The following is a 27,617-nucleotide window of genomic DNA, read 5'->3' as shown; positions in this document are numbered from 1 at the left end:
CAAGCGCGACGAAACGCTTCCGGAGGATATCAAAACCAGGCAAGGATATGGCGGCCATGACTGTCTGAAGCGGTACCTAGTTTGCTGCCATATGTATATTAGTGCCGAGAAACTAGCAAATCCAGCGAATATTATAGTACAGTAGCTCATATTGCGAACAGACCATGCCCATACGTGAGGAGGCTCGTCTCCGATATCGTAGGGGATAGTAGGAGCTTTGTGTGACCCGAGCTTGCGTGCAAAAATCGACATCTCTTTTCCGTTACATGCCGCCGCACAAAAGATTATCGGTGGTTATATAACTACAGCTCTACTCCTTACCTGAGACCTCGTGTGGTCAAATGAAGTGCTTCAGTTGACACACAGCGGGTCGGAACCAAACCGAACAGAAGAACCAGCTTGCCGGATGCCTGTGGTGACTATCCCCGCGCACGGGTAAGACTCTGGCAGAGCTTTGGTGAAAACCCACCTCTGATGAGCGGTCTAGAAGGTCGGGAGACAATGTGGGACGATGCATTCGCAGAAGTTCTATCAGGGCCACGGGTTTCGTCGTCCGGATCAAAGACCCATTTGTTGTCTTCAAAGTTCTGGCTGGAACAGTGGGGGTTGTCCAACATCACCATCCTCGACGAATTCGTCAGCGAATGCGGCAACCGACCCGCACTTTGGCACGATGGCTTAAGCGTGTGAAAACATGGTCGGGCGAGTCGACATTTCAGACTTGAATAGTGACGAGGCTGAAGAAGAGTTCGTCGTATACAATTAGAAGCATGTGGAGTATCGCGTGGAGAAGACACGCAATCCTTGTCTTTTCAAGCTCCTCTTGGGATGAGTGGCTGAGCAAGCTGAACACGATTGATACGGGGTGGGTTGACCGAGGTATCGTAAGATCCATTTCCGAAGTACATTACGGATGTCTGTTCACAACATGAACCAAACTACCTCCCCGAGCCGCTGGAATGAAGAATACTGCCACTTGACACGCAGCTTAGCAATCCAGATTCGAACCCAGATTTGGAATTGGACACTCACCGTAGCCGGGAGGAGTACCAATGGTCACCTGCAAGTCATGGCGGAGAACAACACCGTCCCAAACTGCGAGAAGTTAGCGCTTTGGCTTCCCCACATCGATCAAAATGTTCTGGAACATTTCCGACGGGGAGAAACCTATTTCGCGCCGGCCGCCGTGGGGCCTTTCCTCCTCTCTTGATACTCGAGTGCTCGAGTGCCATTTAGGAAAAGAGCGACGAGATGATCGATCATCGATAAGTTGTGGTCGATGCTCCAGAAGCGGAGCTGGGGAAGGCTGTGAAGTTGGCACATCATTGGCAAGTCAGTTCCTGTCGTCCTTCGTCCTGGAGCACATTCGAGTTTGTGCGTGAGTATTTTCGCTTCGTTTCGTTGATCGATCCTGTCCTATCGTTCAACTTCAGCCAAGATGAAGGAATGCGTCGCCAGGTTCTGAACGTTTTGGGGGCCGGGACTCGTCCACCCACAAGGACGATAATGAAGCGCATCTTAACGAGTTCCCCAATCCTGGGATTGGACGTCCGGACTCCCAATTGGCTGGCTTTTACGACAATGCTGCGAAACTTCTGAAAATGCCCCTTCAACCGGCCTAGGTGCTGGAGGAGGTTTGTAGCAAACCCCATTTATTCATGGTAGGTTTAGATGGCGCTCAATAGTAAAGTAACATCTAGATCCTCCGTTGCTCCAGGTTAGGTCTAGATGTGCAGCTACGGTAGCCACAGCGTAGTGGTCTGCTGCAAGTGCTGGCGCGAGCGTCTGGTCCTGCAGGGCATGGCGGCTGGAGACCACGCCGGCTCCCCAAAGAAGTTCGAGTGCAAAATGGGATAGATCAAGTGGCGGATGGATGAAACAACGAGACAAAACTGATATTCAAGAGGAAACTTGGTTCAAACGAGTCCTCCGAATTTTGCATCAATACCACTGGCTCCAGTGCTCGTATGTCTGTGACTGCCGAGCTCGCCAAAAAGAACGCTTACCCCTGCGCCGTGGTGTGCCCAACCCCTTGCATGCCAAGTCTGGCTGCGGGAGCTGCACGTAGCCACGGCACTTCCCATTCGCTACCTACTGCACCATTTGATTGCCCTGAAAAAGCGAGCCGTTTCAACTATCGACTGAATTGGTCCAGCGTGGCAGCGTCTCGACTTGTCCCTTGTTGATTCCCTCGCTTCCTTTGCCAACCTGCTGGGCCCCCTGAACGGAGCATGAAATACGACTTGGGGGCCTGACCAGCCTGATGAAAAAGCAGTCAAACGGCTTGTTGCACGGGCCGGGCAACGATCTGCTGCTTTAGAAGCCGGATCTGAACGGAATTAAAAAAAGATTCAACGGTTGGAGCAGCGTGAAGCTCTGTTCCTTCAGTGTCGATCGCCACTTTCACTCCTTTCCGTCTACCTGCAACCAACTACAATATCTTTTTCCTCCTTCCCTGCTCACTCGCTCTCGGTCTGGAACTTTCGTGCCTCTCTCACTCCTTTGTTTGGCAGGCTTTAGGTCTCCTTCCTCACATATTCGCCAACGAGCTTCCAGGCCTAGCTGTTACTCAGCTATTTCCTCTTCTCGTCTTTCGCTGCTCAACGCCTACGCGCGCATACCCTCGCTCCAACCACGCGCCTAAGATCACGAAGCTATCTGGCTCGCTCGACAAGTGTCGACCGCCGCCATCATGTCGGAAGAAGGAGCATCTCACGCTCCTCATCCCATACAGATTCGAACCAACCTGCCAAAGGAACCCTCCAGCAGTATCACCGATGTCCAAGAAGACTACCCCATATCCCCTTCGCCACGGACGGGGACACCGAACCCCTTCAGTCGCAAGAACACGAGCATGGACATAGATGATTACTTTGTACGTTGCTCTTTTCTTTCCCTGGGAAGTCAAACCCGATGCGACGCGACGACTAACAGGCATTAAGACGGGTCCCCGCGATATCGCCAAGCACTCTAAATGGCCGCTCTTCCTCCAGATGCACGGCAGTATTCTGCCCAAGATGGTGGTGCCACTCATTGCCGTCGCCATGTGGTCGTCCTTGATCACCGTCATATCGATGAAGTTGCGAGACCAGGGCGTCTTCCTCGGTGTAAACTCCATCCTACTTACCGTCACTGGTTTCGTCGTTGGTCTGGGTCTCTCTCTCCGCAGCTCCACTGCCTACGAAAGATACGCCGAGGGAAGGCGCTGCTGGTCCCAATTGACCCAGACTACCCAGACCTTGGGCCGTGTCTTCTGGATACATGCGGCGGAACGCGAGGATTGCGCCAAGTATGATATACTTGCCAAGCTGTAAGTTGCACGCACTCCTTTGTTGCGCGCCACCAAAACTCTTATTTCAAGGTTCGACTTATACTGACGTGCTCGCAGTACTGGCATGAACCTCCTGGTGGCCTTTTCTGTATCCCTGATGCACAGGCTGCGATTCGAGCCGTACAGCTACTACGATGACTTGACCGATTTGATCGACCACCTCGACACCTTTGCCAAAAGCGCAACCGATGAGAACGTCTTCAAGCCGAGAGACCCTAACTTCTTCAAGAGGGCAGGAGAGCATCTTGGTGTTTCTTTCGCCACTTCCAACCCGCGCAAGGCCATGAAGAAAGCTCAGAGCCCCATCGGCAACCTCCCGCTCGAGATTATGTGCTACATGAGTGCTTACACGGACGACCTCGTCAACAACGGCCAATTGCCCATCCCCATGACTCAGACTCTTGCTTGTGCGTACAATCCTGCGACGACAACATTTGTCTATCGAGAAGGCGTGCACTAACCCAAATGAAATAGATAACGGAATCCAAGCCCTGAACGACGTCCTCGTCAACACGGAACGCGTCCTCAACACGCCCCTGCCCATTGCTTACACCATCGCCATTTCGCAAATCACCTGGGTCTACGTTTTCCTGCTGCCCTTCCAATTGCTTCCCTCTCTCGAGTGGATCACGATCCCCGCCAGCGTCGCCGCCGCCTACATTATTCTGGGCATCCTCCTCATCGGCCGCGAGATCGAAAATCCCTTCGGTAACGACGTGAACGATCTGCCTCTGGAGCTGTACTGCCAACAGGTCGTGCAGGACTTGGAGACCATCGCGGCGCGCCCCAGGGCCCGTCCCGCCGACTGGATTGAGAATTCCAAGAACAAGGTGCTCTTCCCCCACAGCGAGAGTGGATACCACATCTGGGCGAGCAGACCTGAGAGCGCCATCAGACGGGCACTGCACAACCGCCCCCACAACGGGTTCGACAAGATGATGCAAGCTGCCACCAATGAGAAAGGTGATGCAAGCGTATAGATAATATCTATGTGGTTAGATAGCTGGGCCGCCTTCTCTCGAAAGCGGTAGCCTTTTCAGGTTCGCTGATTTAGCGAACGATTGTTTCTCATTCTCTCTAACCCGGCCGGAAAAGGAAAATTGGATAGCGCAGCATCGGCAGGAGTTATGTCGCGTTGGATACTTTTTACATCAACATCACATGGAGATATGGATATGGTCTCAATAAAGCCACGGCAACTGCTTTGGTAATATACAGGTACATAATTAAAGGCGGACTGAAAGGCGGGCTGACTTGTCACATCACATGTCACATATATGGAATACAATTACTAGTTTTTCATTGTCCAAACTATTTGAGTACCAGCATGTGAACCCCGTTTGATATTCTCGAAAAAAGACAGCGTAAATAGTCTGGAACAAATATCGACTAATTAAGAGACAAAAATTTACTGAGCCGGCATGTGCAAGGTAGCTGTCTCCGTGCCGTATTCAGCGCCGGGCCGAGCCGGTCAAAACTCCGACAGATGTCGATTACACCGTTCACATTCTCACCTTATACGATCCCTCAGGTTCCACCATACTATTGATCTCAAGGACCTCAGTGCTGAAATGACGGAGCTGAGGGGCAGAGGGTGAGGTCAAACCGGCCGGTATTTGCTGGAAGACGGAGGGAAAGCTATCCCTGGTGAATGGTGAGTTCACCTATAAGAACAGTGCGCCTTCTTCATAGAGTCCGGCTGGATTGCGGCGACCCGTATTTGCGCCACAAGCCGTTGTGCCCTCTATAGAGGTGGTCCAGCCGCGGTATTGCGATGATTTGATAGTGGCGTAGTGGGGGCCAGAACTGAACTCCCTAAAATAAGCCCGTCAAGCACATACTCAATCAGGAAATATGTATAGTGGTACTCAAGGAGGAAACTAGGTGGTGAAGCTAGCTATAACGCTGCCCTTACGACATTAAAGGGTATTCTTAGCTTAGTTCAGCCGTATTGCTTTTCACGGATATCGAAGCACCCGTGTTCCGCCTTTGGCGTGAAGTTAATTCGAATGGTCTCCTGCTCAAGTCCAATTTTGCTCTTAATTTCCGGGTGTTGGTAAACAAATTTACTAAGCTATAGCGCATCTAATTTATTCCATCGCCCTGCTACTTGAGCAGCGCTAAGATGTAAGCGCGAATTTGATTATGATTATGCGTAAGGCGTGTATCCCAAAGAATTTTGCCTGAGGATATATTCCACAATACGTCCCTCCTGGGCCATAGAAGCTCGCTGAAGAAGCTGGGTCTGGTCGTCTTGTTTCCTAATCGTTGGTTCTGTCAGCTAACTGTTGTAGCACGCCATGCTTCTCGGCGGATTTGTACGGCGATAGGCTATTTTGGTGACGTCAAAGATAGCATTAGCTATCTACTACTAGGTTTACCTAGAGCTAGGCATTTTGACGGCCAGAAGAGCATGTGCTTGTAGAGTAGATTTCACGGCTTATAGCTTGTGCTTGTGCCCATGTGGGCGGCATAAGCCCTTGAAAACATTTCGGAAAAGAAAGGTTCATTCAACTGCCAATATATATATTTTATTTCGGTATCAATAGCTTCAATAGTGGTTGAAATCCGTATAAGTGAAGTTAGGGATATCATCCATGGTTCATAGCTAATTTGGTTAGCGAAAGGGTGACACGCTATGGTAATATCATTCGGCATAAGCGATCTTGAAAACCCAACAATATTCATCCTTAGCAAGGATACCATCATCAACCGAAATCTCCAGTACCACATTCGTCTCTTCCCTCACGACATTCCACTCCAAATACTCACCACCATCTACACCCACCATGCTAACCACGTCCCCCTCCAAAATCGGCACCGGGGCCTCTACTCTCACGACCCCTTTCTCACCCACCACCGGCCTCTCCAAAAATAAAACATAAAACGCTCCCTCTGTCTGCGTAAACCTGGCGCCCATTCCCCCTCCATCTCCCTCAATCTCACTCTTTATAAACCAGAAAGTAGTATTAAAAATCGCCTCCTCATGTCTTGCGATCCAGCTCCCTGCCTCCCTCAAAGCATCCGCCTCAATAGGCAATATGGAGCCATCAGCCATGGGTCCGATGTCCAAAAGGAAGTTTCCATTCTTCGACACGATGTCGACGAGCGATGAGACGATAACGCTCGCGTTCATATACTGCTCTGGCGGGGTCGCACGGTTATATCCGTAGGAGAAGGGGTCCATGCCCCGGCTCGACTCCCATTTGTAGTATTGCTGGGCGGAGGAGAACGTTTCGTATTCCGGGGTGTCGAAGTCGGAGACTTGAGCGAGCTTTTAATGTATGAGTAAGTCATGGGTAAGGCATGGGTGGGTTTCATTTGCTCGGGACTTACACCACACCGCGAATTAATCGTCACGTCCCTCCCACGCCCCCTCGCCCAATTCCACCACTTTGCCGCAAACTCCCCCGATAAATTGGGCCCGCCAATATCGCACCACATGATCTCCGTCTCGTAGTCATAAGCTAGTGTCTCCATCTGCGGCAACTGTATATTCGCCAAATAATCCCCCACACCCTCTACTCTCCCCGTGTATGGCTCCTCCTGCCCCGTAAACGGATTCCGTGCAATGATACCCGGCCACTGCTTGAACCCATATTCCTCATAATCAGGATTGAACCACTCGGGCATAGAGAAATATGTCCCCCTCCTCAAACCCGGCTGGTACAGTTTCGCCGCGTCCATGAGTTCTTTTAGCACATCGCGCTTAGGTCCATAGTTCAACGAATTCCGCGCAGTGGTGGGTTGCGTGTCGAAGTTGGCGAATCCGTCGTGGTGTTTCGTCGTGAACACGAAGTACTTCACCCCCGCAGCGGCGAAGAGATCGACCCATTCTTTGGGGTCCCAGGCTGAGGCGGTGTATTTAGCGAAGCTGTCGTCGTAGGTCCAGTTGGGGCCGAAGGTGCGCAGGCGGTAATCCGTAAAGCCCGTATTATCTTCGTTCGGGCGGGTGGACCAGTACCTGGATGTATATCAGTTGAGGCAATTGCTACTCAGAAGACTTGTTGACGCCGAGTTATTGGAGGAGACTTACCAAAACCACTCGGCGTAATTCTCATAGGGCGTCGAGTTTCCCCATCCCGGCACGGCGTAGGGGCCCCAGTGGATGAAGATCCCATACTTGGCGTCGTCGAACCACTGCGGGCTCTCGTGCCGCACCAGGCTATTGAGGTCGGTCGTGTAGTCTGACAGACCAATCTCGACTCCATCGAAACTACTGCTCAGCGCACTGCCTATATAATCCAACGTTATTTTCACAACACCAGTGTACGTCCCACTGACCGAAACCCTGGCCTTCTTTTGATCCCCCGGACATAACCTCCTGATTTTTGCCTCCGTGACTGTAGACACCCCCGGTGCGGAGACCGACACCATCAACCCACCCCCCGAAACACAATCCGCTCCCGAGTTATTTATCAACAATTCGACGACCTGGTTTCCTTCATCATCAACCTGCTGCGTCGGTCTCACAGACTGCACTCGTATCCCGCCCGCTCCTTTCCACAATGAAATGGCAAAGACATTGATTCCGCCCGTTTTGATGTCCGTCTCAGGCAAAGTAATGGTCTTTAACTTCTTTCCCGCATCCAGCGGGACGGAGATCTCGTGGATATTGGTTGCGTTCCTATCTATATCATTGCTCGGGAACCGATACGGCAGAATGATTTCCCCCCTTTGCACAATGGGAAACGCAAAGTACGGCTTCACGCGCAGCTCAGAAACTGTAGTAGCGTTGTCCGTGTAAGTAAGAGTAATATTTCCGGTGGTCGTGGTATCAGATTTATCCGAGACGAGAAGGAGTGAGGCCGAGAAGTAGGATGCCGCTGTCACGGGGATGGTCTGGCCGAGTGAGAGAATGTTGTCTGGGTTGTCGGGGCCGGTATAGCCCGGGAAGACGTACTGGATGCCTGTAGCGACGGATTGGTACGTGCCGTTGGTCCCGATAGTGCTTGGGGCTGGGAGGGAGTGACCATCTGACTCTAGAGAGGCTTCCCCGGGGTGGGAACCGAAGGCCTTGGCGTTGAGGAAAGGGGTTAGGTCTAAGGCAATGGAATAGGGGTTTGTCAGGTTGGAGTTTGGTATTGGATCGTCGGCTAGGTTCACTTGGGGATGGCTAGAGATTTGGACGATTCCACTTGCGAGTAGCAGTAATCGCAGGAACAGCCTGCTTGAAGCCATCTTGGTCGGCTCTGGCAAACTTCGAAGATGAAGGTTCGAGTCTTACCGACAAGTGCTGTAATGCATCTTGGCGAGATCACAATGAGCAGTGTCGGCACCCGGAAGAAATACATACGAGGTCGGGACAGGTCGGGGTCCATACCGGTGCCCCGGATCGTGTCTTCCAATGTAACAATGCTGCTGGCCCCGTCGATCCATGTCGACCTTCGGCAAGAAATACACAAGATTACAACAACGTTGCAGTTGCTATCGCTTGCCGCAAATACCCCGCTGTTGAGACCCCGCAATACCGAGGTGAAGAGATAGGTGATAGTGTGCGGATATCGCTCTATGGATATGAGCACGCTTTAATTCGTCAGCGGGGAATCATTCAGGTCAATATGAGTTTGTAGGAACTTTGTTGCTGATCCGAGACTCAGAGCGGAGACATGACACCGCAGGGCGGGAGGCAATTGACGATGCCTCCACTTCACCTCGACCTTAGAAGAGTAAACCTTACTCAATAGATATCTTGTTGAATTCAATATTCATTTTCGTAGCTCGATACAGAATTCGTGGTCACTCATTCTCAATATAATGCTCGAGGAACTCAGGTACGGTGCGAATGACCCCTGGATCATTCTGCGACTAGGTACCGCGGAATATCTGTATGTATGCATCAAGGGGCATCTGGATCAGGGTTATTGCCCCATTTCCTCTCATCCGCTCCGTAAACGGTCATTTCAGCACCAGTAGGCTCAAGCTCAAGCACTACGACCTCATTCCAGGTTCCAGGAACGAGCACAGTACCAGGCAGGTAAAGCGATTGCTGGGGCCCAATGATCCAATATCGCCCAAGGTTAAATCCATTCACCCAAACATTCCCCTTCACTCCAGTCGGGACAGCCACAAAGGTATCCAACGTGGTTGGATCCGTGTCCTTGGTGCCTTCAACCCAGAACTTGGCCTGATAGAACGCCGGCGGCACCCCATCGGAAATATCCACCTTCGCCGTTGTATTCCCGGCCTCAGGAGGCTCATCAAGCGTCAGGCAGTATATATCCCAACCACCAACCGTCTCATTCCCAATGGCAACATCACCCACGATCCCTTTGTATGGATCTTCCAGCGCAACAAAAGTCCCCGACTCTCTGGACCAGTAGTCAACTCTCCCGAGATTCTCCACCAGCAGCTGCAGCTTATCCCCCGGCTTCACGAATACGCTCACATTTGCCGGGTTTCTGTACGTGCTGTCGATGACCCCCACTCGCTTCTCATTCACATAAACCATAACTCTGTCCCTTGCCCGGTCCCCCGGCTGCAGCTTGCCTTCATACGTCGCATTGATATGATGCTCGTAAAGTATCATTCCGTATGCCTGCCCAAAAGCCTCCATGGTCTCGGGTTTGTCACGCACCTGCTTCTTCCCCAGTGTGTTAAACAACAACACCACCGGCCTCAACCCAAAACTAGGAATCGCCAACCTGGGTAAATTCGCCACCGGCTCCGGCACACTCCCCTCAGGCACATACTCCAAAATCTTATCCCTCAGAGTGAAATACAACTCATTCGTCCTTCCACTCTCATCCAACGGCGACCCATAGTCATAACTCGTCGTAAACGCCGCCGTGAAATTCTTCCAGATAGCGCCGTTGCTAAACGCGAAATTGGTGCCCCCGTGGAACATGTACAAGCTAATCGAGTTATTCGCCCCCAGCACAAAGTCCAGATCCTTGAGGAACTGCGTGATTTGCTCTGGGCGGCCGACAGTGGTGTTGTGCACGTTTTCGCTACCCCAGAAGTCCGGGGCGAACGTGTAGTACTCGCCATCCATGAGCGGTCCCAGTTCACTCGGGTCGGTGATGTACATGTCTCTAGCCCTGAAACCTGAGGACGGATCTCCGTCGATGGCGGCGAGGGCGCCGGGCACCTCGCCCCCGGCTAGGGTCCAGTCCACCCCGCCGTCGTTAGTATACAGCGGGATCTCGTAGTTATCCAGCAATATGTCCCTTAGCGCGGCCGTATAATTGTGATTTTCCCCGTACGAACCATACTCATTCTCAACTTGCACCATAAGTAACGGCCCGCCCCTTGAGACCTGTAACTCCTTCAGATCATCTGCAAGGCGCTCAAGGTAGCTCTTCGCTGCTGCGAGAAAGGGCTCGTTATACGTCCGCACCACCATCCCCGGTACCTGGCTCAGCCACGCGGGGAAACCGCCCCATTCCCGTTCGCCGCAGATGTAAGGTCCTGGGCGAAGAACGACGTGCAGACCTTCCTCCTGCGCGATCCGGAAATAGGTCACGACGTCATTGGACGGGTCGGAACTGGTCCATTGTCCCTGCACCGGCTCGAGCAGGTTCCAATACACGTAGCTAAAGATGGTGTTGAGGCCCATGGCGCGGGCTTTGGAGAGTCGGTCCCGCCAGTAGATGGGTGGAATGCGTTGGGGGTCCATTTGGCCGCCTATGATGACAAAGGGTGAGCCATGTAGGAGGAAAGAGGAATTGTCGTAAGTAAAGGCGGGCGTGGGGAATGTTTGGTTTGGTGCTGGGGCCTGGGCCAATATTACTGTTGCCCAGAAGGACGCGAGGATCCACGGAAGGGTTGTTGTAATCCAATGCATGTTCCTAGAGGTATAGTGTGAAACCCTTGAGTGAGGACGGTGAACCTGGATCCAGCTTCAGGCTTATCCTTCAGCTAGTTGAGGCAGATGGAAGACTGGAATATCTTCGAACATACAAAATGCATCCCAAAAGAGATCTCAAGTTGTAGCGAGAATATGAACAATTTATACCACCACCATCATGAGGGGCAACTATTCGTCTTAGGTAGCAGTCAACAATCAACTCAGAGACCAAACCCTGCGATGTTTGCTCGCTTATATGAAGAGTTACCGCCCCGCCACTGGAGACTGGAGATATCGCTTCTCCAACGTGGGGAAATCAACCCGAACCTTATCAAATTAAATCAAACAACGTTACATGTCCAAACCAGTTCATGATTGTCGTGGCAAAGGAGGAGTAATCGGCAACTAATGCACCCCACATTCAATGACACTTAGCACTTCAGGACTATAGAGCAATTACCCAAGCTGATCCATGAAATGCTGTCTTCCACTGGGGGCTATTGTATGATAATTTAACACGATGTTGTGAAAGAAGAAAGCGTTGTAGGTTAACGGGCATGGCTTTGCATATTTTTGGGTTTAAGTTGTTATGAACCAATATTTGTTAATGTTGTACTAATGACCGATTAGATGGCCTTGCACCCGTCCAGAAAAACGTCTAAATATGGTACCACATGACTGCAAGTAGTTCCCTATAGTAAAGAGCTCTAGAGTCCATACAGTTCATAAATATAGCTTGTCCCTTGTCTATCTTTGACAGTATTATCAGGATATTGAAATAATTCAACTTTGTTGCTGAATCGTTCTCCTAAAATATAGTTGTCCAACACCCGAGTACGCCGATTTCCTTATCATCTATGTTCATGCCTCTTCATGCCTCTTCATGCGCTGATTTAGTCCGCATAATCACGCGGCGACCGCGTAACTGCCTAACATAGCAAATACCTCCCAGGGGCTAGTTGCCGCTCCTCCCTCAAGCATCTGAGCAACTATCTCGGCGTTCCGTGAATGAAAATGACTGCCTATGTGATGCAGCTGCTCAATAACCCAACCCCTGGCCTCTGGGAATGTGTTTCTTGTTCCTGCAACATAGAGCGCAAAGATAAGCGTATAGCAAGCCGACTGGTGGCTAAGCGTATGAGCATGGGTATGCTCGGATAGAAATGATGAATCCGATGATGGTAGCTTGTCTTGTGCTGCTCCATCGCAGTCTACGTATTGCGGTACGGATGCGCATATTTCCCGGACCAGCTTCGAAATGGTATCATGTGCCGATGCTAACGTAGCCAAGTGCCCGACGTCAGGAGACAGTGCCGAGAAATGATCGACGACATATTCGTTGAGCAGGATCCTGAAAAATCGCAGCATGTTCATCGCCTGGCAGATTTTTGAGTTGGAATAAGAATCCCAGTGATGCTCGAACGACCGTGCCGACTTTCGAACCAGTGGAGTGGTCGAGTGCTGCAACGCGTCCGACAGATCCAATTCCAACTCTCGCACTCTCGCGTCGAGCTCCATGGCTTTCTCGACGCACACCTCCCTCGCCAGTGTTCCACTCTGAATCTCGCTCCGCAAATCCGCATAGGACATCATCAAATCTGTCAACCTCAACATCGGATTCTCCAAACTCCGCCGCGTACCGATATACGCCAGAATCATTCTCAACACGTCCGGCACCTTCTCCCCACTAGCCACACAACTCATAGTATAATTCGTTGTGAGCCGTACCAGCATGCAGACCTCCTCCGGATCTCGAAACCGCTCCACTCCTCTCAGCTGGACGAGGCCCAATGCCCCGCTGACATGGCACGCCCACGAACCGCTGGTGCGCGGTTTACTGGCTGTAATTTTCTCGAATAAATCCAACAGGAGAGAGGCAAGTAGTGTAGTCACATCCTTGACTGCCTTCTGGGAAGACACGAGAGCTTTATTCGTCGTGCGTAGAGCAGAGACGTACCGCTCTCTCGCGGTGTTTAGGGCAATCTTCGAGTTAACTTTATGCCAGAGGTAGGCCAGCGCAACGGCTTCGATAGCCAACGTGAGATGCGCGGGAGAGTCGGTGGGATGGTAATAGGATCTGAGGAAGAACCAGCATTGTGTGTCGATGTAGTAAGAGAAGAAGGTGAAGCGGGCTTGGAGGTCAATGGATAAGGGGAGAGCGTTCAAGGCTGGCTGGTCCGGCGCTTGGAAGTGGGAAGTTGGAAAAGGGGGAGAAGAGGCAGGTTTGCTATTGTTGGTCCCCTGGGCTTTCAGAGCGACAGATTGACTTTCGTCCCAAATGCGCAGTTTTTGGGTGTCGCGGTATCCTGAGCAGGACACGTGGGCTCGGATGCACTGGCCGCAGGTTTCGCTTCGGAGATCACACTGTCCTTGCAAGGTTAATTGTGGGCGGCAGGGCTGGGCGACAATGACCTACCTTCAGTCTCCGGGTTCTGCACCTTTCGCAGGCCTTGGAGGGTCTCCCGCGGAATACCATGATGAGTTCCTGGTCTTTTCTTTTGTCTCGGGTCGTCAAAGCCCCCAAAAGTTGAAGGTGGACATGTCAGGGGGTCAGATTTTCGGCTTACTGATTGACACTTAGATTGCTTTGCAGACCTGGTCGGACTTGTTGGGAGCCAAATGGCGATAAGAGAAGAAGGAGGAATGTATCTTTACCAAGTACAGCATACTCCTCGAGATCCTCGAGATTGCATTTAACGTCTATGTTCACCCACGGAGTGATGATTAGAGGTGGTTCGCTGTTTACCACAGTAAGTCCCTTAAGTCCACCGGCAGGACACACGACACTATACCTCATAGGGTATGGAATTCGACGCTAAACTCAGGAAGGGTTTGCACTTTGACACTGAGCGCGGCAGGGGCTTGCTTATGTGCCGTAGCCGGCAGCGCAGGGAAGCGCTCTGCTGTCTTTGGCATGCGTCTCGACGCTGAGTCAGCCTGGCGATGGGCTCGTAGCTCTGACCTGTGAATCCTTTCTCGCTAATTGAGTTTCTTATGATTTTCTAGTATTCAGCTCATAGTCAAGACGCGTGTTGTCCCGAATCAACTAGGGGCCTGATGTAGCCCTATGCCATGTTGGGCATGCTTCTCGATGGCTGGCTGGACTTTATCTCAATTCTCCGAAGAGCGATGGAGAAGAATAGTGAGGCAAATACAACTTATTAAAGCTCTTGACTCTGTCGACATTCATCGGCTTTCCTCCTGCTTCACTGACTTGGCTGCATCTGTACACACTTTAAGTCGTTAATTAACCCATCTCAGTAAATCGAAATCTACCACCCAACATGTCTTTCTTCGGCGCCTTCATCTACCGTCTTTTCATCCATTACCCTCCCGCCCCAACCACCTCCTTCAAGGGCAAAACGGCCGTCGTCACCGGCGCCAACGTAGGCCTAGGTAAAGAAGCCGTCCGCTGGATGGTCCACCTCGGCGCCTCCCAAGTAATCATAGCCTGCCGTAACCTCGAAAAAGGCAAAGCCGCCGCGGAGGATATCCGCGCCACCACCTCGTGTTCCCCTAACACTCTCCAGGTTTGGCAACTTGACATGAGCTCGTACGACTCGGTCACATCCTTCGCCGAACGAGTCAAAGCCGAACTCCCCCTTCTTGACGTCCTAGTCCTCAATGCAGGGATATTCGCGGGCAGATTCCGCACGTCGGAGGATAATGAGGAGACCATCACGACCAACTTCGTTTCGACAGCCTTGCTGGCGTGTTTGTTGCACCCCAAGCTTCGCGAGACGGCAAAGCTACGTAAGACGCACACGCACATTACTGTCACTGCTTCGGAGCTTTACGAACTCGCCAATTTCAAAGAGCGTGCCGCGCCTGAAGGACAGCTCTTTGCTTGGCTCGCCAACAAGGGCAATTTCTCAATGGGCGATCGGTACAGCACCTCGAAGCTGCTCATCATGCTCGTCATCCGGCAGATTGCCGCCATGGCCCCTGTTGAGTCGAGTGGGGTTATAGTGAACTGTGTCGCTCCTGGGTGTGTAAAGACCAACACACATCGACCCAAGAAAGCATCTACGTGCTAACAGCTGTCTCTCGTAGATACTGCCAGACTGATCTCGGTGCCCAAGACACGGGAAATATACCTCTAATCCGCGCCTTTAAGAAGATACTCGGTCGCCCGGCCTATGTCGGGGCCCGCACACTCGCCTACGGTGCCAGTGCTGCAGAAGACACACATGGGCAATACCTGCCTGATTGCGTAATCACGCCTATGAGAGGACTTGTGAAGGGTGAGGCGGGGGCGACGTTGCAAGGTCGGGTTTGGGGCGAATTGAGGCTCAAGTTGGAGGCTATTCGGCGGGGGTTACTTCTTTGTCTTTGATGTGAGATTTTCAAATACAAAGGGAGTGGGTTAAGATGGGAACTTCAAAGGTTTCCACAGGAGTCCTGTAGCTCATACGGCGACAACATGTCTATGTGTTCTTAAGGAACGCGCCCGGGTTCGAATTGCGTGAAAACTGTACTTCATGAGTTATCAGCCATGCTCACGTTTGATCATAAATCGCAGACGTCAGTGGCATAGGTCAGGCTCGACGGTTCATAACTTATCAAAGGGAATAAAAAGGCGTGAAGATATGGGTCTGAATAGACGATCAACCTATAGCCTAAATAGGTGCATGTGGATGAGGCACATAGTAAGGCCTAACGGTTCCAAAGGGGACGACATCAGCTTTAAAGATAGTGAGATGCATACCGCAGATATAAAGCTAACATAATTACTAGGGCTTTAGTGCTTTACCCAGTTGAAATTTTCCCATGACCCTATACTTACCGCAACAAAATAAATACAACCTCAGCATCGCAACCATAGCATCGGCCTTGCCGCTTTTAGAGATCAGTTCCCGCAGCCAAAAGCACTGAAAATTGCCTACTCACAAAACTAGAGAATGGGATGCGTGGCAGGATCAATTTCAGGAATTAAGCGGCTTACATCTTGCACGAGACTGGGTTCCTGCGTCTCGAGTCTGATGCTCGCCAATAGAACGACGGCCTGAGAAGCAAATGAGACTGCACCAACGACATATTTTCCATCTTCCATATGGATGCTCGCCCTTTGACGCTGTTATATATCAGATGCACTGGTTCGCAGTTGGCGTACTCACATATTCCATCTGACGACAGTTCGCTTCGATGAGAGTCGAAGTAGATGCATCGAGGATATCCACCAGAACCAGATAATTAAATACGACCTTCATGACACCGAACTACAGCCGGTAATCTGATGAACCAGCGATGTTTGTTGTTAGTTCTCGCGAGGATTGTTTGCGCAACATCTTCATGATCCGTAAAGGCAATTCCCGTTGGCTTGGAACTGGCAGAGACGCAACCGACAACATATCCCTATTAGCCGCATCGTGCCAAACAGACTGACAGAATGAACCAATCAACCGACGATGCATCCCATAGATTTTGCCCAGAGCAAGTGACAATGAAGGGGCGGGAATATTTGTTGGAACCCCCGTTGCCCCATCTACAGGTACAACCTCCCAAGAGACAATGACGTGGCTTTGCGGTTGGGATTGCGTGGTGGAATATGGACACGACAAATGCAGACGACGAGTTCCAAGCAAATCAACATCCAATTAAACACGTCTAACTCCGAATCTACTCAAGTTATCAGTCTGCCAGAAAATCTGACTTCAGGCTCTACACAGACGTCTGTTTAACCATTGCCGTTTATGATAGGTGGAACTTGACCTTGATCTCCTCTTCGGTAAAGCGGCGAGTGTGCCTCTTCAGCATCGCTACCCGCTCACTCAAGTTCATGGCGATTTGTTCCTCCCCGATGGGCACCAAGCACTTTGCCAGATGTTCGTAGTCCTTACATAAGAGCCTGATGGTGACCATGAAGTAGTCGATGTTGTGGAATACCTGCGACACACATTATCAGCAAGCTGTCTGGGGAAGTATAGTGCAGGGGTGCAAGAGCTGTGACTGCCGAATGGTCGGTGAGTGCTTACAAGTGCATTGTGCGATGCATACACCTTCTTGCTCTTCATAAAGTGGTTGGGGTGTTCGCGCCAGTGACGCATCGGGTTGAGGTGATGCGACGTGTGATATCCATCATTGAACGAATGGCGGTTGCTCTGCAGACAGGTCAGTGAAATGATTCGCGGCACTCCGTAGTTCAAAGCCTGTCGAGATAGACGTACCACAACATCGATGAGAGTAATACTAGATCGATAATCAGAGGTCGGCTCAGTATCGTCCACAAACGCATGCTGGCCCCAATTTCCAATCATCAGCGCAACCCGCAATATCAGCAGCGGGAGCAGCAGAACGCAGGTGGTCGGTAGCGGGTTGATCTTGAACAGCACGTAGACCGTCGTGTAGTATCCAACATCCCAGAACATCGACTTGGCCGCGAAGACATACCGCTTCTCTCGTATGAAGTACATGGGCAACTCGGCCCAGACGAAGAAGTAGAACCTTCCAACGTAGTGAAGGAAGTGCCAGATATCGTCGCGCTGGTAGCGGACGGTGGATGAGAGATCATTCGGGCCGTTACCCTCGACGTGGTGATGCTTGACGTGGTGGTAATAGTACGAGTTCCAGCTGTGCCCCATCAAGGGGTCGGTGATGTAGGGGAACAGCAGGTCGAAGGCCGCGAACTTCTTCTTCAAGACGCCGCGCTGGTGGATGTGCTGGTGCATCATGAGCGTGTACGTGCCGATGTACGAGCCCTGCATCACCATGTGCAGGATGCCGTGGATCCAGGTGAATTTGCCAAAGTACAGGAATAGTGCGCTGGGGACCGACGTGGTGAAGTAAAGAAGCAGATGAGTTAGCATCACCACGTCGGTGTCGAAGCGGACTATTGACTTGGCGATGGGGATGTAGGGACGCAGGATAAAGCGGTTGAACCATTTTTTCCATTGGATCTGGTCATAATCGACATTGTTAAAGAGACTTGGCTCAAAGTGGCTGTCCTTGGGATTATTCAAGGCGTCGAGAGTAGCCAGGATCTCATTGTTGCGATCGTCGTCTGGGTGATGCGTCAGCCAACACCTTCGCACATAGACATGCACTGCGCATAATGGATACTTCACATACCGCAGGCCGCCGAACCTTGTTTGGACCCCTTGCTTCCCCCATTGGATACCCCGTTCTCCCCAGACTGGAGTTTGATGTCTTCGGCCAGATTCTCCAGCAAGAGGCGGTCATGCTTGGTGAGCTGCGGGTCGAAGTAAATGTATTTGTCCATAATGCCGAATGCGAGAACCTATTCGCTGATGATAAGAATGCGTTTACTAATAAGGCCAATAATCAAGATGGACTCCCCATCGTTGCTGAACTTGGGTTACTACGGAAGCTCTCCAAGTGGTTGAGGTAAAAGTGTCAATCAATCAGGCATTGCCCCTATCCGTTAACAGTGGCTCCATATTTTCACGAATTTTTCCGGTCGAAGCTCTGGAACGCCAGATAAGGCGGGACTCTGACACGACGCCCCAAGCTCACATTTGGACCCCTACTAGCGCGTATAATGGGCGACAGACGAGCGGGGCCTCACCCGCGGTAGCAAACTAGAGAAGGACAGGTTGTTCTAGACCTTGCATGTTTCCCTGCGCTTAGCGACTCACAGTTTACTGTATCAAACGAGAACATCTGGAAACGGCCGGTTGATTGTTCGATGCCTGTGGAGATACGATACCTTTGGCCAAAACATCCTAGGCATCCTTCAACGGGTTTCCATGATAACGCTCTTACAGCAAGCGCATGGAGGGAGGGAGCCTCTGTTTGTTCACTTACTCTTGGCCAGAGGCTTCGCACATATGACGCTTTTCTTGTCTGACTCGTGGGCTGAAGTACGTCACTGAGATTTGCCCATGTCGAGCCGCTAGCCGCTAGCCACAGCGCAATATGAGCATAGCTTTGAGTGACGTGGTGCACGGATAAAAGGCACACAGTAACATAAATGAGATGAGTTACTGAAACATCAAGAGGCCATTTCATTCTCGTTTCAGATACATATGTGGACTGCCTATCGCCGAGGTGTTCTGGGCACCTGTGTCTATGTCCGTTAAGTAGTATGGCAGGATTTCGCAGTTAAACATTTGTCCATATTATCCGTTCAAGTTGTGATGAAACTCACGCCCGTCGCCTGATGCCTCTCATGCGACAGCTATTTTGTGCGTACCATTTTTAACACTAAAACTTATATGCCATTCGATGCCCGAGATTCTTATACTGCGTGCAAATGCTCAAGATCTCCTGGATAACGGGTTTTCCCATGCTCGGCTGTCACATTGCACTGCACGCGAAGTCGGCGGTGATTTGATAAGCGGCGCAATCGAATCCCACGTTTGCGATACTTCTGCTGCGGAACTTCAAGTTGAATTTCGCGTCCAACCGTCTTTTATTCTAATCGGACTCATTGCGAGCATAGCAGTGGCTGATGCACCAGAGGATTTGGGGCACAGGACCCAACATCCTGCCAACTGGCTGTTGTAGCCGGAAGCCGAAAAACAGCCATTGGGGGCCACAGCCTAGTGCGGTCCGACATGTTTGTCGATGACAACAACGACGTCACTCTCGGCTTTCATCCCTGAGCCATTGACGTACTCTGAAATTCAGTCAGGCGTCTCGAGACGGCCCAGAAAGATGGCTTTAGCAGCAGGCTGGAGATATTCAGATATGACTCTGATTTGTGTCGAGACAATTCGTAGCCATAATAGTTCGGGGACGAGGAGCGAAGCACCAAGTTCATAGCAACGACTCCCGGTGCACGAACGCCTCTGTTGCAGTCGTAATATGAAGGTCGCTGCCTCGTTGGTCTGTGGGAAATGGTTCAGTTTGCTAGGACGTGGACGCGTGTCGAGCTTAGCATAAAGACCAGCCGAGAGATCGTCTTGTAGCAAGAAACAAGCCACGCGTTTCTCCATGAAGATATATATATATATCGAGTCTGGTTACCCGGGTATGCGCATCCGCGATTTCCTTTCGACACAGAAAATTCAGCAATTGCATAAAGAAGCCCAAGAATCCAGAGTCGCCGTGGAAAAAATGTGGATCAGTAAGGGAAGGGCAGTGTTGACCTGTGTTACGCTCCCATACCACCAAATCCACCCTCATAAATGACCAGCGCTGTGTTATTACCGTCAGTGGTGAGAATTCAGCACCGAAAAAGCTATAGTAATGATTAGGGCGACTACCAGCATCGATGAGTTGATGATGGCAGCTTTTTGCCATCCTGTGGCCTTCCTCAAGTACTCCTAGTACCAAGACAAGGCCGGGATTTTGCAACCGAGTTAATGAGATGAAATTGCGAATCGCAAGGGCAAATGACCCGAATAAAACACAGCTTCCAGACATCGGAGCTGATGCAGGACGTCGCCGAACGTGAATTCCACTTGTCACCATTCTAAGGAATCCGAAGAAGCTGGGAATTTCTTGAAGATGCGCAGCGCGGCCAGCGACGCTGAGTATATGAGATTTAAACAATGTTTTTGATAAGGATTTCGATCAGGATTTTGTCCGGTTCGCCCTTTTCCTGTAATGCCAACATGGATAAATGTGTATTTAAAGAGATGCTCCGAGGTACGGGTCCCCTCGCTACCTACGGTGATTAGATTAGGAGAATCCAGATAATAGTAAGAACGCCCAGAGGACGCATTTTAAGAACTAGTGCGGCTTTCCCGCAGGTTGTATAAACATGCCCCCGAGGGCCCGCCTCAACCCCTCAGCTGATGAAGCGAAACAAACCCCAAGACTCTGGCTTTGATGAGCAGAAGTCGTCGTACCAAAGCAAATCATCGGCTCATTCCAAGAACCCCCAACATTTAAATGCACTTCTTTGCATAGTCATGCCGTCGATGTAGCTTTCAGCTATGTCAAGCGACGAGTAACTCTGCAGTGGTTGGCGAACCGAGCCAGCCAACCGACCAGATTCCCGATTAAGGGAACTACATTGTCTGTAGCACTTGCTGGCTGCCATAGGAAACTCATCACATTCAAACTTGATGCCTTTGACAAGTACCAACTTGAGAATCTCGAATTAGTAAGTCGAAATCACTTAAGGGAGACACCGTTATCGCGTGATACTGGGGTAGTATCGCGAAATGCAAGTAGGTAAGCACTGTTTACGACGTTTTGATAAGGATTAGCTTTTAACGCTGAAACCATGCGAATGTCACGTCGAATCCGGTAAAGCCTCCAGTAGGCTGGGGAAGAATACTGGATGAACATCATGTCTTATTGGCTGCTAGCTGCCAATCCTAGTGTTGATGTTATCGCTATGCTCATTGCGTGAGCTTGACCCCGCTCCGTGGGAGCACTGTGCATACATTTGGGGATAGCGATAAGACGTCAATACAATTGCAAGTTGACGTTCTTGCATGGGCTTTTTCCTCACAAATATACTTCTGCTTGTCACAATCTGCTTGTGCTGCCCTTAGTCTTTGATCAGAACTGTGTGGCAGAGTAGTCACCATGGCGGCTATCGAAGAGGAAAAGCCAAAAAGATCGGTAAGCCTTCCTAACTCGAATGGTATGAGCAATAATACAGAATAACCGTTGTGATCATCTAGTTCCGTTCTTTCATATGGGACGCGGATACCCATCTCAAGTCACCCGAGGAGCGAAAGCTGCTTCGGAAACTTGACATATCAATCCTAACAATTGGTTGCGTTGGATTCTTCGTAAGGGACCCGCCCATTGCTATTCGAGCTGCAGCATCGACGTTGATGATATACCTAGCTCAAATACCTCGATCAAGGAAATCTGGCCAATGCCTATGTTAGGTGTGCATCTGCATACGTCCCTCTGAATTACACACGACTCCACACTGACAGAAGATGCAGCGGCATGAAGGAAGACCTTTCTATGAACGGGAACGAGTATACTTACGCCGTAAATACTCCTCCGGTCTTATGTCCTCACGGAAGAAGTATATATGGCTGACAGATGAACCTTTCAGGGCACTGCGTACACCTGTGCATATGCTGTTATGCAAATCCCCAGTACCCTTGTTATCCAACGCATCCGACCAAGCTACTGGCTGGGTTTGATGGAAGTACTCTGGGGTGTTTTTACATTTGCGCAGGCGGGGTTAAGAAACTCGAACCAGCTTTACGTCTTCAGATTCTTCGTGGGCTTCTTCGAGAGCTCGTTCTTCCCCTGCATGCTCTTTCTCCTGGGAAGCTGGTATACCAAAACGGAACTGGGTGGGTACATATAAAATACCTGTGAGCATTAGTCGTACTGACACCAACTTAGCCAAGAGAGTCGCGCTCTTCCATATGACTGCGCCCTTGGGCACGGCGTTCAGTGGATACCTCGTAAGTCCATCGCAGTCTCCCTGACAAGGAACACACTGATACGACACCAGCAAGCGGCCGTGTACGGGAACCTGGATGGGGTGCACGGACTAGCTGGTTGGAGATGGCTTTACATCGTTTGCGGCTGCATGACTCTCCCTGTTGGCCTCTGTACCGTCTTGATCCTGCCCGACACACCACACAAGACCCGAGCATGGTTCTTGACGAAAGAAGATAAGCTTCTTGCGCTTGAAAGAGTCCAGAAGGCGGGAAAGGCGGCGCCCGTACCATTAACCTTCTCGAAGATCAAGAGAATCTTGGGTAGATGGAGTATGTTGGGTTGTCTAATCAGATGAAGAGCTCATTATATAACTGACCTGTCCGTAGGATGGTACTTATTCACACTGGGATATGTGGTTTGTTTGCTCGCAATACCATGCAATTCATTGATACGCTAAACATCTTGAGTAGCTATATGGCACAAGTTGCCAAGCGAGTGGCTACTTTGCTATCTGGCTTAAGTCTGAGAACTTTTCTGTGGAGCTTCGTAATATCATTCCAACTGGGACGAGTTTAATATCAGGATTTTGCGTCGTTATGGTGCGCTTGCCTCCTGTTCAAATTCCCCGCAGCGTCCATGGCTGACCGTTCTTGCAGTGGGGTTTCGGCTCAGACTACACAGGATCTCGCCTGTGGTTTATCCTCGGGCCCCTGGTAAGCCTGCAAATCACCCCAAACCCTGCTTGAAACTAGACGAATTCACTAAATAACGAAGACATACGGGCTCATACCGAATGGGATCTTAGCCGTCTGGCCACCAAGCGTGCCCCTGAAGGAGTTTGCTTTCTTGACAACTGGGGTTCAGCTCATGACGGCAGTGTTGTACGTGCCTCAACTTAAGTTTTCTACTCAACTCATGCAATGTGGCCCTCAGCTAATCATGATCTCTAGCTATACTTGGGCCAACGAAATATGCGCAAATGACAACGAAGAGCGGGCCCTGGTTATAAGCAGCATGAACGGGTTTCAATATGCAGTGGCAGCCTGGCTTCCCATTCTCATATTTCCGCAGGTGGAAGCCCCTGATTTCCGAAGGGGGTTTCCATCCACATTCGGCTTCGTCCTTGCTGCTCTGATTTGTATTTGCGTCACCCAGTGGTGCGCTGTTCGAGAGCGGAAAGCCCAGTTGCGGGCGCAGCCAATTGTTTCTGAGCAGACTAAAGGCGAGGAAAGTAAAAGTGTGGAAAGTGGCGAGACGGTTGTGCGTCATGCAAAGTGATCCGCCGGGGCTCAGTTCGCTATCGACTGCAGGCTTTTATGAAGGCTTCAATAAGGCTATAGCTTGGTAACAAGTTATTTAATTGATATTGATGAACTGAACTTGATTGAGCTACATTGATGTCAACATCTTGGGTTTGTCGTATCTAAATAAACCGACTGGGATAACCCATCTAATAGCACAGCCATTGGATCCGTCAGGCAATCGCTTCCCTGCACTTGGACCGTGAGTTTTGAGCATTGTTCGTGTCTGCTTTGGGGCGTCGATTGGGGTCATCTGAATCTGAGAACTTGAGTGTCCAGCCGAAACGCCAGTTCTAATTTCAACCCCAAAGCTCCTCGATATGATCCCACTTCGTATTACGAGTCATGCAGTCTTCATTGTTCCGGCCAAGACCCTGGTAGATCGCGATTGTATTCCAGCTTTAAAACCCGTCAGGGTCGGGATTCTTGGTTAAGGCCGCAGAAGACCAGGCCACGGAAGACCAAGTTCAGACTGTCCGGTTTCGCAAAGGTGCCATCATATGCGCACCAGGAATTTCGGCCGTTTGTCTTTTAATCCATACTTTTCTACCTTACTATGGACAGCGAGTTCAGGAGTCGAAATGCAACCCAACTCTACATTCTGAAAGGAAGCCCTATGTTTTCTCTCCCTCGATAGCTTAACGGTTTATGATATGCAAATGGGACCCTTACCGCTACCCCACAAAGGTAGGGCTAAGAACCACTTGTCCCAGCCGCCCGGCCTGAAGATCCTCAATATCATTGTTGCTGTCTTCTCGAGCAGCATCTACCTGACTCTGTTCTGTACCATCCCCTGATACCCTGACTCATCCCAACAAGCATGGTACTAACTAAATTGACAGGTTTCCGGTGTATCCAAGTCAAGTTCTGGTCCAAATTGCCCTATATACAATGGCGTATGTTGAAAGCCACACATTCCACGGGGAATCTCCATTAACGTGGTTTAACACCGAGTCGCGCACTTTTTACCACACTATAATTTCAAGTTCAATTAAAAAGCCACAACAGACTAAAGTTTATTGAAATTTATTCAGAGCTATATACATCTGACAATTATAGTTCGACCTGACAAGTCTTTACATTATGTTCGGTCTTCTTACACTTACTACATCGTCGTACAGTCGACGGACCAGCCTTTTCTTTACCCCCCCTAGAGCGCTTGTCCTCCTTTACCTGGGCCTCCGCGTCCTTCCGGGCCAAAATGTCCAGGGCATCCTCGACAGTAAGTGCACCTCCTTGCCGGACATGCGACTTTTTTGCCCTCCGACGCTTGCTTAGTGCCTCATTTGCCTTGCGAAGGGTGGAGCACTCAGCCTTCAAGAGGGTATTCTCATGGGCTAATCGAGTTATACCCTTCGCAAGGTGGCCAAGAGCATCAAAAATTGGGGTCGGAGAGCTTCCCTGATGTCTGGCGATTCGGCGATTGACAAAATCGGACTGCGAGAGAGCCTCTGTCGGGTTATTTGGCGTTTGCGAAACCCAAGGGTCAGCATCTAGAAGAGAGGGGCTAACGGGTGTAGGCGACCGAATCCTAACATCCAGCTTCGAGATAACGGCTTCAGGGTCGTGGGGGACTAGGCCGGCCCCTCGAGACCCTGCCTTGATGTTTTTGTCGGTTATTGTCTTTAGATAAGCCTCCTTAAAGGCGATAAAGAACTCGACCTTGGTAATGTGGTTAATATGGGACTTGATAAATATATCAATCTCTCGACCGTATATACGTTTCAAGACCCCAAAGCACCCGACATCAAGTGGCTGGGTTAGATGAGACGAGTGCGGGGGCAGACTGATAGTAATAATGCCGTTAGACTTGCAATAAGACTCGAAACCGGCCGATGTATGACTCTCATGCCCGTCCAATACTAACAGCCGATACACGCCTCTTTTGGTCGAGATAGTGTGCTTGTTGAAATGTTTGATCCAGTCTAGACCAGTCTCGTTGTTCGTCCACCCGTTTTCGGTCGGTTTGACTACCCAATCAGCTGGTAGGTCCCCCTCAGTATACCAATTAGCAAGGTGATAGTTCCCTTGAATTACCAGAAATGGCGGGATGTCGCGACCCTCCGAATTGACACAGGTAATCGCCGTGGCCCATTCCGTTCAGACGAGGTAACGACCATCGAGCGTTGAATAACGCCCATCATAAAGCCCGTCTCGTCGAAGTTCCACATATCGCAGTCCTGGATCCCGTATTTGGCCCTCATATTCGATACAAGCCGGAACCAGTCCTCAATAATCTTTGGATCCTCGCAGAGGACCCTCTGGAAGTAATACGAGCGAGAAAAACGCGTCTGTAACTCTGGGGTTCGCTTTACAAAGCGATGCGCCCAGAGCTTGCCGACGCGTCGGGTACCCCGCGTCGCAAGAATGGAATTGGCCATATCTTCCACACCCTCTAGCCGGGGAGGAAACCCTCTCAAATCTAGGTCAAGTACATGCTGAACAATAGCTCTTTCCTCTATCTTGGCGAGTAGTGCGCTATTTGGCCAGATTTCGGTACGTGGGGTGCGACCGTGGATTCTGTCACGGAGTGAGGACTCGGGTACACCGTATAGCTTTGCTGCTCGACGTTGGCTCATATTTTTGGTCGATCGGATAGCTTCGATGGCAAGGTTGATTTTGGCTTCTTGGGTTTGAACTGACATGGTGTTGTTGTTGAGGAAATAAGTGTTGAAGTCAAAAGGTTGGAAAAGTTGAAAAAGTGCGCGACTCGGTGATATGCGCGACTCAGTGTTAAACCACGTTATACTTACGATTAACGTCCCACACCTATATCCGGGACACCCCCACATGTGGGACGCCCTAAAAATGACACTGTATATTATAACCATTAACTTCAACCTTTTTTTACACTTATTCTAATGCGACTACCATACAGCTTTCACCGTCACTAGGGTTTTCAGACTCGCTAGACTCATCTGTAATATCCTCAATTTCACCAGCCTCGATTTGAGCCTTCCGAATAGCCTTGATATTAGTAAACTTCGAATTTGGGCTCATCTTGACCTTCCTCCGTTTCCTAACCCTACTAGCCTCAAGCTCTGCCTCTATTGCCTCAGTCTTTCGCTGTGCGACAGCTAATTGGTAGTCCTTCTCATCAAAGCCCTTTTGAACTTTCCGAAAGAGTAGCCGCTGGGTATTTGGATCACTATCAAGCTTGCTGAATAAGCTGAGTTGATCTTGGAGCTCATCTCTCCTCTTAGGCGTTGACCAGGCTACTGCTGATGTCTCTAACGCCCAGTCCTGACTACCCTTACTATCAGAGTACCCTTTGCAAGTCTGACTAGCCTGTCTGATTGGTGCTGACGTATTCTAAAGGAGCAGGGGGCTCATAAGGGGTCTAGCTATGCTCGAAGGCCAGAGACCAGTATATTTCCATCCACTCATAATGTTCTTAGCGGTCAATGCTGCTAGACGTGCCTTTCTATAGCAGAGGATAAAGTTTCTCTTCCCTACGACAGTAGTAGTATCCCATCGGTCAAGGTAACCAAGCTCCTTCTTATAGGCTGCCTTGAGGGGTCCAAAGACTGACTGATCGAGAGGCTGGAGAACGTGGGATGTGTGTGGCGGCAAGAAAAGCAAGTGTATCTTGTTTACGAAGCAGAGGTACATAAACTCTGTCGTTTCGTGGCTACTATGCCAATCTAGGATAAGTAACCTAGTCTCTTCAGGGTCCTCTGGTTGAGTCAAAGGAATAAAGATCTTTTGTAGCCACTAAATAGCCATAGAGTCTGACTTCCACCCATTCTCTGTTGCTGTAAACCTCCAAGCTTCGTATGGAGTCAAGTCCAGAGGAAACCACTGCTGCTGGACAGACTTCCCCTTGTATATCACAAGTGGGGGTAGTGCAGTACCAGTCGCAGAGATACACTCTATAAGAGATGTCCAAGCTCGAGATCCAGGCTGTTTCTTCCGTATAGAACGA

General features: G+C 50.4%; 7 protein-coding genes across 7 annotated transcripts; 3 read left to right on the top strand and 4 right to left on the bottom strand.

The window, feature by feature from the left end:
• Nucleotides 1-2,439: 2,439 nt before the first annotated feature.
• BCR38DRAFT_38975 (Bestrophin, RFP-TM, chloride channel-domain-containing protein) lies at nt 2,440-4,452 on the top strand. The gene is made up of 4 exons (XM_040857548.1): nt 2,440-2,875; nt 2,943-3,310; nt 3,389-3,738; nt 3,806-4,452. Exons 1-4 carry the CDS (start codon nt 2,693-2,695, stop codon nt 4,309-4,311), a joined length of 1,407 nt encoding a protein of 468 aa, XP_040713815.1. The 5' UTR covers nt 2,440-2,692; the 3' UTR covers nt 4,312-4,452.
• Nucleotides 4,453-5,978: 1,526 nt separating this feature from the next.
• BCR38DRAFT_459526 (putative alpha-L-fucosidase) lies at nt 5,979-8,652 on the bottom strand (the record flags this gene model as incomplete). Its single annotated transcript, XM_040862299.1, has 5 exons — nt 5,979-6,089; nt 6,120-6,605; nt 6,668-7,295; nt 7,368-8,373; nt 8,628-8,652. 5 exons carry the CDS (start codon nt 8,650-8,652, stop codon nt 5,979-5,981), a joined length of 2,256 nt encoding a protein of 751 aa, XP_040713814.1.
• Nucleotides 8,653-9,170: 518 nt separating this feature from the next.
• BCR38DRAFT_348402 (family 35 glycoside hydrolase) lies at nt 9,171-11,117 on the bottom strand (the record flags this gene model as incomplete). The annotated part of the gene is made up of 1 exon (XM_040856416.1): nt 9,171-11,117. The coding sequence occupies one exon, from the start codon at nt 11,115-11,117 to the stop codon at nt 9,171-9,173; it is 1,947 nt and encodes a 648-aa protein (XP_040713813.1).
• A 909-nt stretch (nt 11,118-12,026) lies between these two features.
• BCR38DRAFT_487473 (putative C6 transcription factor) lies at nt 12,027-13,596 on the bottom strand (the record flags this gene model as incomplete). Its single annotated transcript, XM_040864162.1, has 2 exons — nt 12,027-13,484; nt 13,537-13,596. 2 exons carry the CDS (start codon nt 13,594-13,596, stop codon nt 12,027-12,029), a joined length of 1,518 nt encoding a protein of 505 aa, XP_040713812.1.
• An 826-nt stretch (nt 13,597-14,422) lies between these two features.
• Nucleotides 14,423-15,441, top strand: BCR38DRAFT_296368 (NAD(P)-binding protein; the record flags this gene model as incomplete). The annotated part of the gene is made up of 2 exons (XM_040854502.1): nt 14,423-15,108; nt 15,174-15,441. Coding segments are annotated over 2 exons (954 nt in total), but the record flags the coding sequence as incomplete, so codon positions are not given.
• A 1,370-nt stretch (nt 15,442-16,811) lies between these two features.
• BCR38DRAFT_459523 (uncharacterized protein) lies at nt 16,812-18,339 on the bottom strand (the record flags this gene model as incomplete). Its single annotated transcript, XM_040862298.1, has 4 exons — nt 16,812-17,006; nt 17,096-17,221; nt 17,288-18,120; nt 18,189-18,339. The coding sequence occupies 4 exons, from the start codon at nt 18,337-18,339 to the stop codon at nt 16,812-16,814; spliced, it is 1,305 nt and encodes a 434-aa protein (XP_040713810.1).
• A 3,021-nt stretch (nt 18,340-21,360) lies between these two features.
• On the top strand, nt 21,361-23,740 carry BCR38DRAFT_441003 (pantothenate transporter liz1). Its single transcript, XM_040860746.1, has 12 exons — nt 21,361-21,599; nt 21,662-21,772; nt 21,831-21,874; nt 21,935-21,983; nt 22,051-22,297; nt 22,350-22,411; nt 22,462-22,720; nt 22,778-22,806; nt 22,862-22,990; nt 23,048-23,104; nt 23,166-23,272; nt 23,342-23,740. Exons 1-12 carry the CDS (start codon nt 21,564-21,566, stop codon nt 23,667-23,669), a joined length of 1,458 nt encoding a protein of 485 aa, XP_040713809.1. The 5' UTR covers nt 21,361-21,563; the 3' UTR covers nt 23,670-23,740.
• The last annotated feature ends 3,877 nt before the right edge of the window (nt 23,741-27,617 follow it).

The sequence above is a fragment of the Pseudomassariella vexata genome (genome assembly GCF_002105095.1).
Source record: "Pseudomassariella vexata strain CBS 129021 chromosome Unknown BCR38scaffold_10, whole genome shotgun sequence".
NCBI lineage: Eukaryota > Fungi > Ascomycota > Sordariomycetes > Amphisphaeriales > Pseudomassariaceae > Pseudomassariella > Pseudomassariella vexata.
This window is presented reverse-complemented; position numbering and strand designations above follow the sequence as displayed.

Coding starts and splice junctions, on each gene's coding strand:
- BCR38DRAFT_38975 (XM_040857548.1), top strand. CDS start 2,693: ATGTCGGAAGAAGGAGCATCTCACGCTCCTCATCCCATACAGATTCGA. Junction 3,311..3,388: donor TATGATATACTTGCCAAGCT/GTAAGTTGCACG, acceptor ACGTGCTCGCAG/TACTGGCATGAACCTCCTGG. Junction 3,739..3,805: donor CATGACTCAGACTCTTGCTT/GTGCGTACAATC, acceptor CAAATGAAATAG/ATAACGGAATCCAAGCCCTG.
- BCR38DRAFT_441003 (XM_040860746.1), top strand. CDS start 21,564: ATGGCGGCTATCGAAGAGGAAAAGCCAAAAAGATCG. Junction 21,600..21,661: donor AGGAAAAGCCAAAAAGATCG/GTAAGCCTTCCT, acceptor GTGATCATCTAG/TTCCGTTCTTTCATATGGGA. Junction 22,412..22,461: donor CGGCGTTCAGTGGATACCTC/GTAAGTCCATCG, acceptor ATACGACACCAG/CAAGCGGCCGTGTACGGGAA.